The following is a 19,345-nucleotide window of genomic DNA, read 5'->3' on the forward strand; positions in this document are numbered from 1 at the left end:
GCTGTCGGAGGGCATGTCCCTCAAGCTTCAGAACCCCGACCTAGTGTTGTTCTCCGACGTGTCATCCACGGGGTGGGGAGCAACACTAGGGGGGGAGGAAGTGTCAGGCACCTGGAGAGGGGAACAGGTAGCCTGGCATATCAACTTCAAAGAGCTGGCAGCTGTTCAGTTAGCGCTCCGGTTCTTTCAAGACAAAGTCTCCCGTCGCGTAGTCCAAGTCAACTCGGACAACACCACAGCCCTGGCATACTTGAAGAAGCAAGGAGGAACGCACTCTCGCTCCCTGTTCGCTCTAGCGAAAGAGATTCTGCTTTGGGCAAAGGCGAGAGAGATCACGATCTTGACAAGGTTCATTGCCGGAGTCGAGAACGTCCGTGCGGATCTCCTCAGTCGACAAGGACAGTTGCTGCCGACAGAGTGGACCCTCAATCAGGACGTATGCCAGGAGCTGTGGGGTCTTTGGGGATGTCCTTTGGTGGACATTTTCGCTACTTCAAGAATGGCGAGACTTCCTCTTTACTGCTCCCCGGTTCTCGATCCGGGAGCAGTAGCAGTAGACGCCCTTTTATGGGATTGGACGGGTCTAGATCTCTACGCATTTCCCCCCTTCAAGATCCTGGGGGAAGTGATGAGAAAGTTTGCAGCTTCGGAAGGGACGAGGTTAACGTTGATCGCCCCCTTTTGGCCCGCAGCAGACTGGTTCACAGAAGTGATGTCATTCCTGGTAGATTTTCCGAGATCTCTTCCTTTAAGGAGAGATCTACTCAAACAGCCCCACTTCGAGAGGTACCACAAAAACCTCTCCGCTCTGAGTCTGACTGCGTTCAGACAATCCAGAAGCTGGCCAGAGCGAGAGGTTTTTCGAAACCTGTGGCTAAAGCTATAGCCACCGCGAGGAGAACATCATCAATCGCGGTTTACCAATCGAAGTGGGCAGCTTTTAGGAGCTGGTGTAAGAAGAAAGGAGTTTCCTCTACCACGACCTCTGTGAGCCAGATCGCCGACTTCCTACTTTATCTCAGACGAGATTTGAAGCTTGCAGTGTCGACGATTAAGGGCTACAGAAGTGTTTTATCTGTAGTTTTTCGTCATAGAGGTCTAGACCTAGCCAATAACAAAGATCTCCATGATCTATTGAGATCTTTTGAGACCACCAAGGTGCCTCTTCCTAAGTTGCCTTCTTGGAACTTAGACGTGGTCCTAAAGTTTTTAATGTCAAGTCGCTTTGAACCTCTTCACACTGCATCTTTGCGAGACTTGACGAAGAAGACTGTATTCCTAACTGCTCTGGCCATGGCGAAGAGAGTTAGCGAGATACAAGCTATTAGTAAGCACGTCGGCTTCAAAGGGCATACGCGGTCTGCTCTATGGGAATGACGTTTCTGGCTAAGAATGAGAAAACCCCTCCCCCCAAACCCTTGGCCCAAGACGTTCGAGATCAAGGGTATGGCGGAGATTATTGGTCAAGAGCCAAAAAGAGTCCCTGTGTCCTGTCAGGGCTCTAAGAGAATACCTTCGAAGAACAAGGAATTGTAGAGGTTCTGCGGAGAACTTATGGTGTTCGGTCAAGAGACCAGATATGCCCATGTCCAAGAATGTGCTGGCATTCTTTTTAAGGAACACCATAAAGGAGGCGACTCTTCTTGCAAGGACAGTGATTTTGGACTGTTGAGAGTAAACGCGCACGAAGTGAGGGCTATTTCGACCTCGATAGCCTTCCAGAAAAATATGGCCCTCAAAGACATTTTGAGTGCCACGTTTTGGAGGAGTAACTCGGTGTTCGCCTCGCACTACCTACGGGAGGTGAGAACTACGTACGAAAACTGTTACTCTCTTGGGCCATACGTCGCCGCAGACACTATTTTGGGGGCAGGAGGTAGCACTCATCCTTTCCCATAGAAAAGGGTAGGTGAGTTTTTTAATCTTTGTAATGTTTATGGTTGTAGGGTCGCCCGCCGAATGCGGACTTCCCTTCTATTAGCCTTTTTATGTGGGAGTATTTTGGTAGGCTAACTTAGGTGGTGGTTTTGCCTCGTTGCCCTCGGAAGTATGGTCATGGTCTAGTCACATTGTGGTCACGTCCCCGTTGACAGATCATTTAGAGCGCACCAACTACACAGGTCACTACCTTGTTGGTAACTCTAGTGAAGCAGATGCAGGCTTGGGTGACAGTAATCACGAAGTCAGCTATGCTAACAGGTAAGGAACCAAGATGTCAATCATCTACATGTATATGTTTCCTAAAATCCTTTTCTGTCTCTCCCACCGCCAAAGGTGGGATTCAGCTATATATATATCTGACAGGTAAGTTTCATGAACAAAATGATATTGTTAAGATACAATAAAGTTTGTTCATACTTACCTGGCAGATATATATATTTAAAGTACCCACCCACCTCCCCTCAGGAGACAGTGGAGATAGAAATCTGATAGAAAATGGGAATGGTTCCTGATACCCGCCTCCCAGCGGCAGGAATGGGTACTAACCACCCTACTCCCACTACGTGTGTCGTAAGTTTTTAGAAATTCTGTCGGACTTCAGAGAATACAGCTATATATATATATCTGCCAGGTAAGTATGAACAAACTTTATTGTATCTTAACAATATCATTTTGGTGGCCATAAGGCTTTCATGTCCTCAGAACTTATGATCAATAGTGACTGTGCAGATGGACAAAATTTTGGTAAAATCTTAACCTGTTGGCTTATTATGTACGAAGAGTTTCATAAAGCATGAATTTATTTTTATGGAACAAAACTTGTCTTTAAACTTTACTCTGCTTGATGTTTCTAATATTTAACTGGTGTAGTACAGCTCGTATGATTTTTTTTTTGTAATTTTGTTGGATTTTAGTCTTTGGAAAGCATTCACATAACGGTATTAACTCAATGTGTGATGTTTTCTTAGAATTTTAAATTTTTTTAATTTTAAAAGAAAAATATGTCATATATAAATTTCAGGCTTGTGTTGAAAATCTGTTGTACTACAATCAAGTAGAATTGCTACCAATTTTCCAGTACTCCAATGTTTATAGAGTGACTTCTAGGATTCACAAGCTGTACTCTTGTCACGACCTGCAGGATGAATGTCAGCGATCAGTTACAAAGAGTTCTACAGTTGTACCCCAACTATCACACATAATTATGTTGTATTGCAGGTAGGTTCATTGCATATTTTCATTAGACTTTTATTTCATGACAGTTTTAGCTTAGCAAAAATAGTTTGCATTATTATGTTTCACTCGTTTGGCCTGTAGGGGTTAAAAATAATGTAAGTATCAACTTGACAATGCAGTATATTTTTTTATTTTTAGTTCACAATTGTAGGTGAGTTCTTTTCATTAAAAACAGGCATAAATATAATTGGTAAAGTAGTGATACTGAGGCACATATTAGTTCTCTTTGTTCCAACACGATATACAAACCCTTGGTCCTTTTCATTAAGAATTACTTTCAGCGTAGGCTGTAATACAGCTGTTAAATTTTTTAACAAGGTGGTTAGGCAGTAACTACCATCTAGTAGGCGGGTAGGCTCACCTGCCCGGGTGTAAACAATCCACTTTGCTTTTGGCTGTCTTCCAATGAAGACATATGTTTGTTAGCTCTTGCTGACTAGCCATTAATCACGATTTTCCAAGTGGGATCTTTTTTTATTACTTTGAATGAATTTATATATATATATATATATATATATATATATATATATATATATATATATATATATATATATGTATATATATATATATATATATATATATATATATATATATATATATATATATATATTATATATATATATATATAATCATTTTTTATTTCCATAGATCCCTTAATAAGCTACTTAACCTGAAATTCAATCCACCCCCAATAGTCCATAGTGTCCCTAAGCTCTGTATGTTTGCTAGATTTCCCTTTCTACATAGTACTAATAGATTTAGGAAAAAAATGTATCAGTGAGCAATTACCTGCTTTAATTTAAAACTAATAATTTTGTGCAGGATTATGAAGTTAATAATTGATGTTTGCCCTCACTTGCACATGATACAAGCAATATGTATAGTAATTTTCTTGAGGCTAAACAGGTCATTTTTATTTTGTACAAATGTTCCAGTTTGGTTTCCATGTCCTTTAACAATGTCATTCCACATAATGGCATCAGATAGTATATATGTCTTCATCCTCCAGAATGCAGTTGGTTTTTTTTACTTTTTCTCTCACTGAGAGAATGCCATTTTGAAGTCACACTGCTTCATAGCAGAATATTTATGTTCTGTGTTGAAGCCTGATGACAGGCAAGAAAGCTTTTGAACCAGATTTTTTTTTTTTCTCCTGGGGTGAATCTAAATTTGTCTTTAGTCTCTCTCATTATTATTTGAACCTTTAACATTATAAAAGCTTCTAGCTTGTGGAAGAAACTTCTCTTATACTGCTAATTTTTTCAACTGTGGGGATTTCATTTATTTGGACCTTCAAATCCTTCTGTCCAACCTTTCTTAACTTCCTCTTTACATTGCCATTTATTACTGGTGAGGGATGCCATTATTGAGATTGAGGTTAATTTTCAAAGCTATTGTGGGATTGCCAACCACCAAAAAATTTTTGGATCTAGTAGATATTAACATGCCTATCCATCCACATTGATAACTCAAGGACAGAAATAGCTCATGAATTCTAATGGTTGGCTGGTTTTAAGGACTTCAGTTATTCTTTCTGGTTTGCTTTTTCAGTATAATTAGAATGGGGATTGACTTTTTGTGATGCTGCAATTCCCATGAAGTGAGTTTGGCTCAGTTGTGCCACACTAATTATATTGGTGCTATTCCATCAAGAGTAGGGTGAAGAATGGAAATTAGGGAGTCAGCTCTCACAGGCAAAGGAAAATGTTAAAGGATCATTGATAGCTACTACAGGCAGTCCCTGGTTTACAATGGGGGTTGTGTTCTTGAGACGCGTCTTAAGCCAGATCATAAAAAATTGTCAAAAGCCTAAGAAAGCCTTACTTTTAATGCTTTTGGTGCATTGAAAACTATGTAAACTGCATTTTTATTGCATTTTCATTAATAAACCTTCAAATTTTGATTATTTTGTCTTTTTGGAGTCAAATTTCTTCCGTTGGATTGGCATCGTAAGCATCGTAACCCTGGAAATAATTGAAGTGTAAACATCAAATAACTATCTAGCAAAGCACAGAATCTGAGAAAAAGATGTACCACTGCAACATAAAGTAAATAACAAACTTGGCCAAAAGGCTTAAGACAGTCCTTCAACATCAAAGAAGGAAACACTAAATCTTTCCTAGTATGCCATATTGACCTGATTTTGTAGAGAATATTTTCTCTATATAAAGTTACAAGTTTTTCTTTATTAGAAAACAGGGTGAGTAAATCTATGAAGGACATTTGTAATGTTTAAGAAGCTGCCCTTTTTTTCCCCTTACTTGACTGGCAGGTGTGAGGGTGAGGCCCTTGCTTCCTCTGCTAGGTTGGGGGAGAATGAGCTTCTCCTCTGTTTCCGCTCAAAGGTTGTGGCAAGGATGAGGGATTCTTCTATTAAAATGAGGGAGTTAAGAATGTGCAACATCTTGGAGAATTTCAGGCAAAGACAATCAGGTACCAAATCATTGATTTATGTACCATTTATTAATTTCTCCCCATAGGGAGGTAGTGCCATCGTTGCACTGTAGGCATTATTTAAAGCCCCATCCACACGGCTGAGCTTTGCCCGATGACTTTGTTTGATGTGACGTCAGAAGTGGGTAAAGTCAGAACCTTATCCGCTGTTTCTCCACTTATGATGTCACATCGAACAGAATTCATCGAGCAAAGCTCGACCGTGTGGATGAGTCTTAAGGTTCTTTGCAGTGTCCTTTTGGCCCATAGCTGCAATCCCTTTTGTTCCGTGTACTGTACCTCGTTTCATATTTTCGATCATCTTACTTTCCACCCTCTCATAACAATGGTTTCATAGTGCAACTGCAAGGTTTCCTTCCTGTTACACCTTTCAAACCTATTACTCAATTTCTGTTTCAGTGCTGAATGACCTCATAGGTTCCAGTGCTTGGCCTTAATTTTATATTAAAATTAAATTTATTAATTTGTGGTGGACTAGAATACCATTGTGCTGCTTGTCTATAATGCTTATGTATTGGCTTCCTCCCCTAGATAGCATAAGAGGTAGTATTTGAAAGATGAGCAGACATTATTCTAAGGTATCCTCTCAAGAATTTTCTTCAGAAAATACAGCCTGTAATTAATAGCCGGGTTTTTATGAATAAAGCAGAATTGTTCATATATGAAACAAACCTTCGGTCTCAACATTAGGATAAATACTCAGCGTTAGCTGGAAACCGGTAAAGTTTAAAATAATTGTGTACGCAAGGGACTATTGGGATCTGTGCTTGGTCACGAGACATGTGGAGCCACCCACATAGCCCCCTTTAGTTATTTTCTTACTGCCTTTAAGAGAGGATGTGCTTTGCCTCCGTCCTTTTAAAGCAAGTTTAGTTTGCCACCTGTTGTTTTGAATTTGTTGTTTGTAATTCCTGGGCATGTGAACATGAAGCCTTCTCAAGCTTTGAGACTTCCTGGATATCACAAGAAGCAGATAAACACCCGGATATTTTCTTTGACGATTTCAACGTCGAGGTACTCATTGTGTAGTAAGTCATAGGTGCAGAAACTCTTAAGGTACAGTTAATTCGTTGCCTGTGCTTTGGAATATCACATATTCATATGGATTGCCTGTAAATCCAAAGTTTGGATGTGCTTTGGGAAGTAATTATGACTAATTGTGCTCCTTTCCCTGCAGGGAGAGGTGTGCATCGCCATCTTGTTTTCATTCCAGATACGTGGGTAGAGATGATGCAGATGTGCGGTTGGCATTAGGTTTGTCGGGAGAACCAACCCAAGAAGGACAGTTGGTTTGCTGTATAACGTCAAGCTGCCATCCAGGGTCCCACGTGATGGATGTCCCTTTTATCCTGATATGCACTGAATGGCAGTCGGATGCGTCGCCATCTGTAAAGAAGCGGATAGTGCAACATGGTAACCTTTAATGTCAGGTTGCTATGCCTACGAGAATAACAACAGCAGCCTTGCATTTTTTGTAGGGTGCTGGCTTCGCATTAGAGATGCTCAGTGACGTCATAAACATGGCGCCCTGCTATGACGTCACTTCACAGCTGCGGCCTACACGGAGACATGCTTCCATTTTCACTTCGAGGTACAAGAATACTTTACAACTGTGCTTTCGGATTTGGAGATTTTTAACGCACATTGTTTTTGAGAGAAATTAACATTGTTTTTTTAGAGAAATTACAAGTGTTAGGAGATATAACAGTCACATAATGGAAAAGACGCAAGTCTTTCCTCTGTATCCTTCCGCTTAGGCGTCAACAAGCTTAGGTGACTGGCTTTGACGCCAGTGCGTTCTCCTGCCAATCCTGGAAGAATAGGGACTTCATAGCTGATCCTCGAGCCAAGAGGAGAAGTTTCTCCTCCATCTTCGAGCCAGGACTGTTACATCCCTATTATATAAAAGCACAAGAAGTATAGTTGTAATTGTGTTGCGTCTGCGTACGTACGGGTTTGCTTTTTTATTCTCTTTCTTTCCACTTATTTATTAATCAGTCTTTTCTTTGGTAACTTGGTTTGTATTTGTATCTCTTGTAGTTTGTTATATGGGGCAATCTTCATCTATATTGCTTTGTTGTTGAGTTTTTCTTTTCTTGGGAACTTATTGTTATATATTGAGATTACTTACGGTCTGGACGTCTTGCAGATTCTGAAATTATATTAATTCAATTCTTTCATTTATCCAGTCTCTCAGGAGGGTTTTGCATGGATACTTATCCTTAGATTCCTGGCAAGTTAAACACCACTTAGTTTATCTTACTTATTATTAAGAGTACTAGTTCAACATGGTACAAACTACACAACACTTCACAGGGCACAGAGTAAACCGACACATAGTCCGCATCCACAGTTTAGTTCCTAACTGAACTTCTCTGAGACCTCAAGTGCAGTCCCAACCTAACTTCTAAAATTAGGCTCCTCCTTAACTTCTACTAAGACACATCCTACTACTTCTTGAGTGGCTTTCCTTACGTCCGGTGCCACCCCTTGATTAGTCTTATTGGTTATCCTAATCTATCGTAACCACCCACTGAAGGTGTCAAAGTTCAGATTTTCCCCTGGAGTTTGCAACTTACTGTTTTGCCAAGCTGCTGCCTATGTTTTGTCTCATTTTTCCAAACTGCTATTGCTGCAGTCTGCTCCTACCACACTTCTACTCCCTTTTCTACCTCTCCTGGTAGATTCTTTCATTACTTTACATGTAGAATTTTCTATCTAATTGTCCCATTTCTTTCACAGACTTCTGTTGTATTCCTAACAATTGTCGAACAAGTGAATGATGGGAGCTTAATCTAGTGTGGCTGTGAAGAGTTGGAGAAGGCTAGAATCAGGGACTTCGTGACTGATCCTTGTGCCAAGAGGAGAAGAATAATTTCTTCTTCATCTTCGAGCCAGGACTGTCACATCCTTGTAAAGTAGAAATGCCACAGCAGGTTGGGTCTCTTGATCTTGGCTGCAAGAGTACCATCAACAGCCTCATGCTTTCATCAAGCATGATGATGTCATAGCCTAAACCGCTTTCAAAATGGCGGTAGTCATGACGTCACAGCCTACAGCTGCCAACCTCTCGTCATCTTCGGTGGCATAATTATATTACGCTTTCATTTCGGGAGCACACACTAATGGAGAAATTGTCATATTTTCTCTTAGGATAAGCGGCTGTGCCGTTGTGTGCTCCAGTTGAATAAGAAAGCTTAAGCAGTACTTTAGCTCAGTCAACTTTAGACGGTTGCTGTTTAGGTTGTCAACAGTCCAATGGTAGCCTAGGTTGTGATAACCATGTCGGCTGTAGAGCTATAACGGCCGTAGAGCTGTAATGGCCGTAGATCCATGATGCCCATGAGAGCTGTGAAGGGCTTTGGAAGCATGACGTCCATCAGGGCTATAATAGACATGAGTAGTATGAAGCTCATGAGGAAATGAAGGTCATATGAATATGACGATCCTAAATACTGTGATGATCGTAAAGAAAACGACGGCCAGAAGGATCAGGACAGTCGTAGGAGGCAACTGTGTAAAGAGTGCCGCGTGTACGAATAGTTCGTAAGGGCGCAGTGTTGCCAACTTAGACGGTCGTAGGTGGCAACTGTGTAAGCAGTGACGGGCGCAGGAATCGTTCGTAAGGGCGCAGTGTTGCCATTTAGATGAACTTGATACATACGCTGATGCTTTTACGTACAACCTTTTTCCAAGTCTGTCTACAATCAGCTCCATCCTGGCAAAGAAAGGTGAAATAAAGGCAGCTGATGTTGCAAAAGGGGTCACATTGCTATCTAAGCAGAGATTGCAACTACTGGAACATTGAAAAGCTGTTGTTGGTGTGGATCAACGAAAAACAGTTAGTGGGGGTTGTGTGTCTGAAGTGATCATTTGCGAGAAAGCGAGGTTGCTGTTTTCTCCTGTGATCCATTCTGGGTTTGTTTCTCATCGAACAAGAACTCTGCGTGAGTAGTCTGCATCACTGTACCTGTTCCTTGTGTTTTGTGCAATAATTTTGCCATAAACTCATTGCAAAGTGTCATCATGGGGCCCAAGAAAGCAGCAAGTGCCACCCCTTTGGTAAGAAAGGTCAGGAATACAATTGAATTTAAGAAAGAACTTCTAGCAAAGTATGAAAGTGGGACATACGTTGCTGATCTCGCCAGGATGTATGGCAAGTCTGTGTCTACAATCAGCTCCATCCTGGCAAAGAAAGTTGAAATAAAGGTAGCTGATGTTGCGAAAGGGGTCACATCGATATCTAAGCAGATTGCAACTACTGGAACATTAAAAAGCTGTTGTTGGTGTGGATCAATGAAAAACAGTTAGTGGGGGTTGTGTGTCTGAAGTGATCATTTGCGAGAAAGCGAGGTTGCTGCATAGCGATTTAAGTTGATCATTTGCGTGAAACAGAGGTTGCTGCATAGCAATTTAAGTGAGAAAATGCTTCTCTTGGTGATTTTAAGTGCTTCTCGTAGTGATTTTAAGGCCAGCAGAGGCTGGTTTGAAAAATTTAGAAAACATACAGGCATCCATAGTGTTGTTGTACGGCATGGGGAGGCTGTGAGCTCAGATAAATATGCTGCCGAAGAATTCATTGGTGAATTCAGGGAATATCTTGAGGATGAAGGATTCCTCCCACAACAGGTCTTCAGTTGCTATGAGACACACCTGTTCTGGAAAAAAATGCCAAGATGGACCTACATCATGTAAGAGGAAAATTCATTGCCCGGGCACAAGTCTATGAAAGGTAGCTGATGTTGCGAAAGGGGTCACATCGATATCTAAGCAGATTGCAACTAACTGGAACATTAAAAAGAGCTGTTGTTGGAGTTGTGATCAAATGAAAAACAGTAGTTGGGGGTTGTGCTGTCTGAGTGATCATTTGCGAGAAGCGAGGTGCTGCATTAGCGATTTAAGTTGATCATTTGCGTGAAACCGAGGTTGCTGCATAGCAATTTAAGTGAGAAAATGCTTCTCTTGGTGATTTTAAGTGCTTCTCGTAGTGATTTTAAGGCCAGCAGAGGCTGGTTTGAAAAATTTAGAAAACATACAGGCATCCATAGTGTTGCTGTATGGCATGGGGAGGCTGAGAGCTCAGATAAATATGCTGCCGAAGAATTCATTGGTGAATTCAGGGAATATCTTGAGGATGAAGGATTCCTCCCACAACAGGTCTTCAGTTGCTATGAGACACACCTGTTCTGGAAAAAAATGCCAAGATGGACCTACATCATGTAAGAGGAAAATTCATTGCCCGGGCACAAGTCTATGAAAGACAGGCTAACTCTCTTGTTCTGTGGGAATGCCAGTGGGGATTTAAAAGTGAAACCCCTACTGGTGTATCATTCTAAAACTCCCAGAGTGTTTAAGAACAATGTTATCAAGAATAAATTATCTGTGATGTGGAATGCCAATAAAAAGTCATGGGTCATGAGACAGATTTTCATTTGAGTGGGTCAGTGAAGTGTTTGGCCCGAGTGTGAAAAAATATTTGCAAGAAAATCAGTTGCCACTCGAGTGTCTCCTGGTAAAGGACAATGCCCCTGCGCATCTTCCTGGCTTGGAAGACCAGATTTTGGGTGAATTTAAATTCATCACTGTGAAGTTCTTGCCCCCTAATACCACTCCTCTCATCCAGAACATGGACCAGCAAATCATCTTGAACTTCAAGAAACTGTACACTAAGGCAAGATATCTAGAGAAAGAGGTAGCTTCATCCCCACAGAGCGCTGTGGTAACACAAACCAAAATATGATTTTTACCGTTTTTATTTTTTATTTTTTTTTTTATTTCGCTGTAATAAAAATAGCTTCGTAAGCGCTTCAAGGAAAGTTTAGATTTTTTGTTGCACACCTGATGCTAATACTGACAATGATTAAAAATAAAAAACAATAAAAAACAAGCCGTAATTGAAAACTTCTTTGTCCTGATTGACTAGCTATGAGTGACGTCAGTAAGCTCCTCCCCATTTATACCATGCTCGTCGTCTTTCCGTAGTCAAAGCAGGAAGGCGGTCTTTTTAACGGTGTTAACATTTTAATATAACTAAATTATGGTGTCTTTTGCCACATAAATCAGAAAATCATGAGGAAATTTGTACATTTTCAGTGCTTTCCAAGAAATATTCCTGCAGGTGACGTCATATCTCTAGTATGATGTCTTCATCTGTTTAGCAGATGAATTTCTGTCAGTCAGGCTTGGAGTGATTACATTATGCTTTATGTCAATTACAGTTACAGTTATAATTACCAGTTGTATTATCAAATGACAATTACAACTAAAGAATTACAATTACCTTAAAAATGTGAAGTTAATTACATTTCAGTTAAATTATAATTACAATTACAAGTTTGCCGTCAACACACACCCCTAGTGTAAAGGGGGAGTGGCCTAGGCAGGCAAGAGATGCTGACTAGTAATTTTCCTTCGCTCCAGATGCAATCACCTTGCACTAAGGCACTGTTTCAAAGGTGCTTCGAAGAGACCTGACAGAATTGACCTAAGAGAGTTCTGGAAGGAACACTTCAGCATTTTTAATTGCATAAGCCTTGACAGGGGGTGACTTCCTGATCCATGAACTCTGCTTGGAAAAAATTGTGGCCAGTGTGTTACCTCGAGAAAGATTTCGAGGCTGACCCCGTCAACCCTATGCTTATTGTGGAATCTATCATTCGTTTGTTTGGGTGGTGTTTTACGTTGCATGGAACCAGTGGTTATTCAGCGACAGGACCAACGGCTTTACGCGACTTCCGAACCATGTCGAGATTGAACTTCTATCACCAGAAATACACATCTTTAACTCCTCAGTGGAACACCGGAGAATCAAACTCGCAGCCACCGAGGTGACAGGCCAAGACCATACCTATCATACCACTTAGGTGCTTTGGAATCTATCGTGTCTCTGGGGAAGTCCATGGGCTCAGATGTGAGTGGCAAGGACGTGGAAGAGTTAGTGGATGCCCACAAGGAAGAGCTAACCACTGAGGAGCTGCAAGAACTTCAGCAAGAACAGCAACAGACGGCAGAGGAGGAAGAGAGGAAGGATACTGTGCCTACTTCAGTGATCAAATAAATGTTTGCAAAGTGGAGTGATTTGCAAAATTTTGAGAACCATCACCCAAACAAAGACATTGTAATCCGTGTCGCTAACATGTTTAATGACATCGCTTTGTACCATTTCAGGCAAATTTTAAAGAAGTCGGCGACAAATGTCTCTGGATAGTTTTGTTATTCAGCAGGGGTCCAGTGACTCTCAAGCTGGTCCAAGTGCCAGTAAAAAACAAAGTGGGGAAGTAGCATCAGACAGTGCCACTAAAAGATGTAGAGAAGTAACCCCATAAGTGTTCATTATACCTTAAGGCCTTATGGAGTGGGATTCCCCTTCCAAACAGTAACCTCTCCTCCTCCCTCTCCAAACAAGTCCTCGATGAAGGTAAGTGATGTTATATGTTTATTATTCATTTATATTTATTTCTCATTCTTTTCTGTGTTCAAAACTGTGTTTATTCCCTGTAAAATGTTTTTTTTTTTATAGTTTGGGAGTACTTATGGGAATTATTGTTTTGGTTTTCGTGGAAGGTTCTGGAACGGATTATGTATGAAACTGAGGTACCACTGTATAGTATATGGCCTAAACTCTTGTAAAACTGATTGTATCAGGGTTTGCCTGTTCAGGAAATAAAGTTGTTGCTGATTATAAATTATACTAATTAAGGCACTGGTTATGTTTATTTAGTAATGTTAATATAATATATTTCATGTGTCAGGATTTGCCTCTTCAGGAAATAAAGTTGTTGCTGATTTTGAATGATACTGTAATTAAGGCACAGGTTATGTTTATTTAGTAATGTTAATAATATATTTCACAAAACATCTTTTCTTCCACAGCATGACATATGGCATATCTGTAAGAGATCTTTGTCTTCGATTCAATCCTCAAACTTTAAATATAGATGAACGCAAATTAGTTCAGTTTGGACTTTTGAATAACATCATTGAACGTCTTCATCAGTATCCAGTTCTCTTACAACCTGATGATATAAATTTCAGTACCTCCAGTAAACAGAGTTCTTTGCATAAATTGTGCAATGGCTTTCATTCTTATGATGAGATTTGCTGTAAATTAGGTTTGACCTATAAAGAACTCAATGATCAAGTAGAAAGGGATCCAAATATTCTTGTTCTTTGGAAACGACATTTTAAATATTGTTTTTATCTGTAAATATATTTGGAAATACAAGATTATTCTATACTGTATATAGAAAAAAAATTCAATTTTTTGTCATGTTCATTGTGTGAAATGAAATGTATAGGTTAGAACATACCTATCCCTAAAATGAAAAAAATTATTGTATATATTTAAGACGGCAAATGTATTTATCCATAAACTGAAAAATTATTGTAGATATTTAAGCCAGCAAATGTAATTAAATGTGTAGTCAAAGACTCTGCCCTTGTTATTTTTCTATGTTATACCTACACTGCATAATGTATATATTTAAGACGGCAAATGTATTTATTATTTTACCATAAACTGAAAACATTATTGTAGATATTTAAGCCAGCAAATGTAATTAAATGTGTAGTCAAAGACTCTGCCCTTGTTATTTTTCTATGTTATACCTACACTGCATAATGTATATTTTATTAAACATAGAACAACCAGTACCAAAACTTTTATTAATTATCTATACATTAATATGTTTAGGATTTGTACTGTAACAATGGCATTCATGAAAAATGTTAACTTGCTACATCATTACTTCAATACATACATGAAAAGCAGAGAGCTAAAGACCCTTTTGTAACTTATTTTGATAACACAGGCACACGAATCAATGAGGATAGTTGCTACCAACTGATGGGACTGCATGTGCTAACACTGACTTCTCTGTTTTATTTGTCTTGAACACATGATGTGTTGTCTGGGGATATTTTGGGCAGGAAATGAAGGTTGTCTATGATTGATGGGTTTGAGATGAAACAAATTTGTTATTCGCTACAGATTTTCATAAGTTTATAACATTCTAAAGTAAACATGTAAAGCAAAATATATATCTTGGAGGTAGAAACTTTTATTTATACATAGTAAAATAAAATAAATTTTATATACAATATATTGTACAGTATATTAATTTTTTGTGATTAACTGCTGTGCTCCAATCAGCCTGAGCTAGAATAATTCAATACACTGTATTGTACAAACAAGATAAGTATTTGCAAAAAATCTCCCATTAGGGAGACAATTATCAAATTATGCAGGAATGTTTCTTTAGTTCTCAAACCTCACATTTATCTGGAGTTGTGTAATTACAATTAGTGAGGATATAACTTACTTTGCATGCAGAGGAAACAAAAGTGTGGAAACAGCATAATTACTTACCCATACACTTTTAGTGTTTTGCATTAGTACAGTATAAAATTAAATCGCAACTTTTAACTGGTGAAAGCTTGCAGAAAGAAAACAGGTCTTGACGTAGGAAAAACCTACTTTTGGTTGTTGCTTTTGAGTCCTCAAGAAGTACCCTTTCCATGGTCTATCCAGAGCTCCATGGTGACCAGACTAATGTCAAAATATTCTCTTAACTGGTCTTATGGCCGGGTATGTGTCGTAATGATAAACATTATAACGTGATAGAGTATAAATGGACTCAGAATAAGAGGGCACTTTCTATTACCCTCAACGAACACTAATACCGTTTTCCTAGTACATCAAAACCGCAAGAAGTGGTTGTGCACATACATACACCCATTTTTTTACATACGACCAAAATCCAACTAAGATGCCATTCTTTTTTGTTGGTCAATGTAGGATGATGCCAAACCATAAACCCATGTCTTTTCATCAGGGAAGTGGGAGGGTCTTGGGGACTCACTAGCGACTACCAAAAATGGGTTTTTCCTATGTCAAAACCTGTTTTTTTATAGCATAGTCGCAGTCTTGTCCTCAAGGAACTTTAAAAAGAAATTGACAGGTGACCAAAAGCTCTTGGATTCTAATCATAACCTGAAAACATTTTTGGTCCAGTGTCAAGCCACTAGTTTCAAGGCCCCATTCTCTACTCCAAATACCTTTAGGTTGGGCAGCAAAGAACAAGAAACTGAGTGCAAACTTTTTTTTTTTTTTTAAAGGTGGAGTTCTGTGATGATTTACCTAAGCATGCTGGGTATGGTTGCAGTATTGTCAAACTCTCCCCAATGATAATTAGCATACTCTCCTGTTGGGAAGATCCATGGTTTGCTGCTATAGTGCCTATGGTCAAGAATATCCATGCCACTTATCAATACACAATGTAGTCGAATTTGTTCGAGCTTGTGGCAAGTGTTGCTAGTGTGCAGAAAAAAAAAAAAAGACGACGACCTTTTCCTTCTTAAAGGAATCTCATTCTTGGCCAGGCATGACTGGACAGAGGACAATAAAAATAGATTTGTTCCAACACGGCATACAAACCTTTGGTCCTTTTACAATAGGAAGGTTACTAGCGGCAGCTGGATAGGTCGTAAGCTTTCGAACAAGGGGTTCGGTAGTTAAACTGCTTGTCCGACACGCGCGCGCGACTGGGAGGTAAACAATCACTTTTGCTTTCGGCCTCACAGCGAGTGGACGTGTGTTCTGCGCTCTCTGCCCGCTTCATCGTCGTTTGCTTTCTTTATTTGTATGGTTGTGTTTCTCTTTGTGGTTGCAAGATTTATTGTAAATACAATCTTTTCCCTTAGGTTTTATTATATAAGTGAAATTAATTTTGATCGATCATGGATTCTCCGCGCCCTACTATCATCCGGCGACTGTGCCCGGGAACTGAGGGGCGTAAGTGCGGTAAGTTCCGCTCATTCCCCGAGATCGATCCCCATGTGTTGTGCGCTCGGTGTCGGGGGCGCGAGTGTACCCGCGCCGAGCCTTGTGATGTATGTGTTTCTTGGTCGGAGGCGCAGTGGGGCTTGTACGGGGGTAGGAAGAAGCGAAGGCCGGCAAAGGAGTCGTCAGAGAGCTCTCCCGCGACTCCTTTGGTTATGGACACTTCATCTTCTTTCCTGCCCACGGTTGGCGCCTTCCCCTGCTGGGGGGGTTTCCAGGTCCTTCTCCTCACCCGATCTTTCGAGTGTGGAGGAGGGCGCTCGGTAACCTGACGTGGAGTTGTATTCTGGGTCGTCTATCCGTTCGTCTACACCGCGCGGACAGGTAGAGACCACTTCTAACCACCCGACCTTTGCTCCCCCAGGAGCTGCTGCTGCGAGGGACGACCTTGGACAGGTGTGGGCATCGTTGGGCTTGCAGGGCGTGCCGAGTGTCCAGGGGCTGCTCTACCATCTGGCTGGTTCTGTTGTGGTCACGCATGCCACGGTGACCACCACTACCATTACGTTGTCAACCCCAGGCTATGCTGTTCCCCCTCATCTGGTGTATTCCCCGCATGCGGTGTCTGTAACCCCAACTTCATCGGTGCAGGGGCCGATCGCCGTGCCACGGGGGAGTGTGATGCCACCGCCACCCGGTTTTGCCGTGCTGCCGATGCCAAGGATGTCGGTGACGCTGGTCCATCCTCCTGGCTTGACTGTACCATCTGCCGTACCTGCCCAGCTGCTGAGTGATGAGATGTTGCCGACCACTGCTGCCGTTTCTGTACCTGCCGTTCCTGCCGTGACTGTTCCTGTGATGCCTGCACCTGCTGATGTCGTTCCTGTTCGTGGCGCCGCTGCTCCCGATGTTGGTCTGTCTGGACAGGTGCGTCCGGGCCCTGTTGCTTCGGCAACAGCAGCCCCGGCTCCGCCCTGGATGGCTGACTTGACATCGGTCCTGAGGAAGCTGACGAAGAGGAAGAGGAGGAAGGTGTCGTCGTCGTCTTCTTCGTCGTCGTCGTCGTCTTCTTTGTCGTCGTCGTCGTCGTATTCTTCGTCGTCGTCTGCCGCCTCTACCCCTTCGACTTCTAAGGCTTCACAGCCTAAGAAGAAGAAGGTTGCCTCCTCCCCCCCTAAGAAGTCTCCTTCGGGAGCTTCTAAGGGGGTTCTTCCACTGGTCCTCCTGCTCCTTATGGAGCGGGGCCCTTCTCTTCTTCCGCAAGGAGGAAGACTACGGGGACCAAAGGGGTTTCGGCTAACACCGGCACTTCCTCACCTGGTGTCAGAGGCTCTGCCACTGCATCAGGTTCCGTCTCGGCCTCTCGTTCGCGAGTGTACGGTCGCCTACCAGCGACCGTGCAGCCAGGAACCAGACGTCTGAGCTCGCTCAGCGTCAGGTTCACGGCACCAGACCAGCTCTTGCTCTCGCGGTGACCAGCTGGCTACCCGGGCTGACGTGACGGTCCACGACCGGCCACGGGCTGAGGCTGGGAAGAGGTCCCCCCAGTCGCTGGTGCCAGCTATGGCTGGCACCAGCGACGTGACGTGCCGTGAGGACAAGCACCGGTCTCACCATGACAGTGGAGCCTGCAGGTCGCCTGACCGTCGCTCTCGATCGGGTACGGCAACCAGCACCAGCTCTTCTGACACTTGAGATCGGGGCCGCTGTGCTCAGTCCAGCCGTTCTCCACAGCGAGACAGTTCGACCAGGCCTGCAGCTCGATCGCCACCGCGGGTTGGCGATCGCCTGCAGCCCTCCAAGCCTGCTGGTTCTGCCAGCGAGCGAGGGGGGAGCGTCAGGTATTGAGGAGTGATCGTGAGGGGTGCGCTCCTCATGATCCCACCACGACGCCCTACGTGCCAGGCACGGTTCTCGGACCGACCAGGACGTATTCACAAGTGGCTGAAGGAGACCGAGAGGGGTCTGTCGCTGTTCCCCCCTTGAGGGGAGAGGGTCTCGGGAGGTGCTCCTGTTCGAGGGACTGGATGGTCCTACTCCTCAGGATGCAGTGACTCCAGAGATCCAGAGGAACTTTGCCGAGGTTATTGCGCTGATTCGTCAGCACAACGACCTCGGGGAAGGGTCGCCACTCCCACCTTCCGAGCCCACGTCCCGGCTCGAGTCGTCCTGGGGCCCGAAGAGGGAACCCAGACCGACGGTGGGATTGCCGCGATCAGAGCTCGCCGACTCCATTCTGAACCAGGTTGAGTCTCTTGTCTCCGGGCAGGAAGGCTCTCTCAGGTCAGGCAGGTCGAGCAAGCTACTTCCGCCTCCTCTACTGCGACAGCGGCGATTCTACGTGCCGTCTGAAGACCCGATGCCGCCCAAACAGGTGAACCCGGAGTTAACCAGGCTAACACCGGGGGTGTCTCTGCAGCAGCTCCTGTCAGAGAACCTATGGTTCTTGCAGCAAGGGGCACTTGGCCTGGAATCCACTGCCATGGCAGCTTTCCAGGCCGTCTCCTGGTTAGACCTGTGGTCCCTCACAGTGTCTAAGGTCGCAGCCAACTCCGGGGGAATCTCCCCCGAAGAAGACTCGGCCTTCAGGAGGCTCTGCCAGTCTGGAGGAAGAGCTATCTCCTTCCTAGCCCACCAGACGGTAAACCTGGTACTCCGACGTAGGGACGCTGTCCTTACACGAGTATCCAGGGCGGCTGGGCGTGAGGCGGCATTAGGGCTTCGTAATGGACCTTTACGGAGTTCCTCATCTCTCTTCCCAGGAGAGATGGTGGACGCTGCGGTGGACAGATGGCGCACTGATGAGAGTGACCGTCTGGTACACCAGGCAGTTTCAAAGGCTTCTGGGCAGCCTCGAACTGCGGCCAAGCCAAAGAGCTCGGCTAGCGCTTCCTCAGCAGCTAAGACGGTAGCCTCGTCGAAGCCCCGTGGAAA

The 19,345-nt window shown here is 42.9% G+C and overlaps 1 protein-coding gene across 1 annotated transcript in view; it reads left to right on the forward strand.

Moving 5' to 3' along the window:
- LOC135218407 (GATOR1 complex protein NPRL2-like) overlaps positions 1-14,108 on the forward strand; it is a 38,016-nt gene extending 23,908 nt beyond the window's left edge. The window contains exons 4-5 of the mRNA XM_064254707.1: positions 2,963-3,159; positions 13,504-14,108. Of these exons, the coding sequence (XP_064110777.1) occupies positions 2,963-3,159; positions 13,504-13,837 (531 nt within the window). The 3' untranslated portion in view covers positions 13,838-14,108. The remainder of the gene's footprint in view (positions 1-2,962; positions 3,160-13,503) is intronic.
- Positions 14,109-19,345: the final 5,237 nt, after the last annotated feature.

The sequence above is a fragment of the Macrobrachium nipponense genome, chromosome 9, assembly GCF_015104395.2.
Source record: "Macrobrachium nipponense isolate FS-2020 chromosome 9, ASM1510439v2, whole genome shotgun sequence".
NCBI classification, from domain to species: domain Eukaryota; kingdom Metazoa; phylum Arthropoda; class Malacostraca; order Decapoda; family Palaemonidae; genus Macrobrachium; species Macrobrachium nipponense.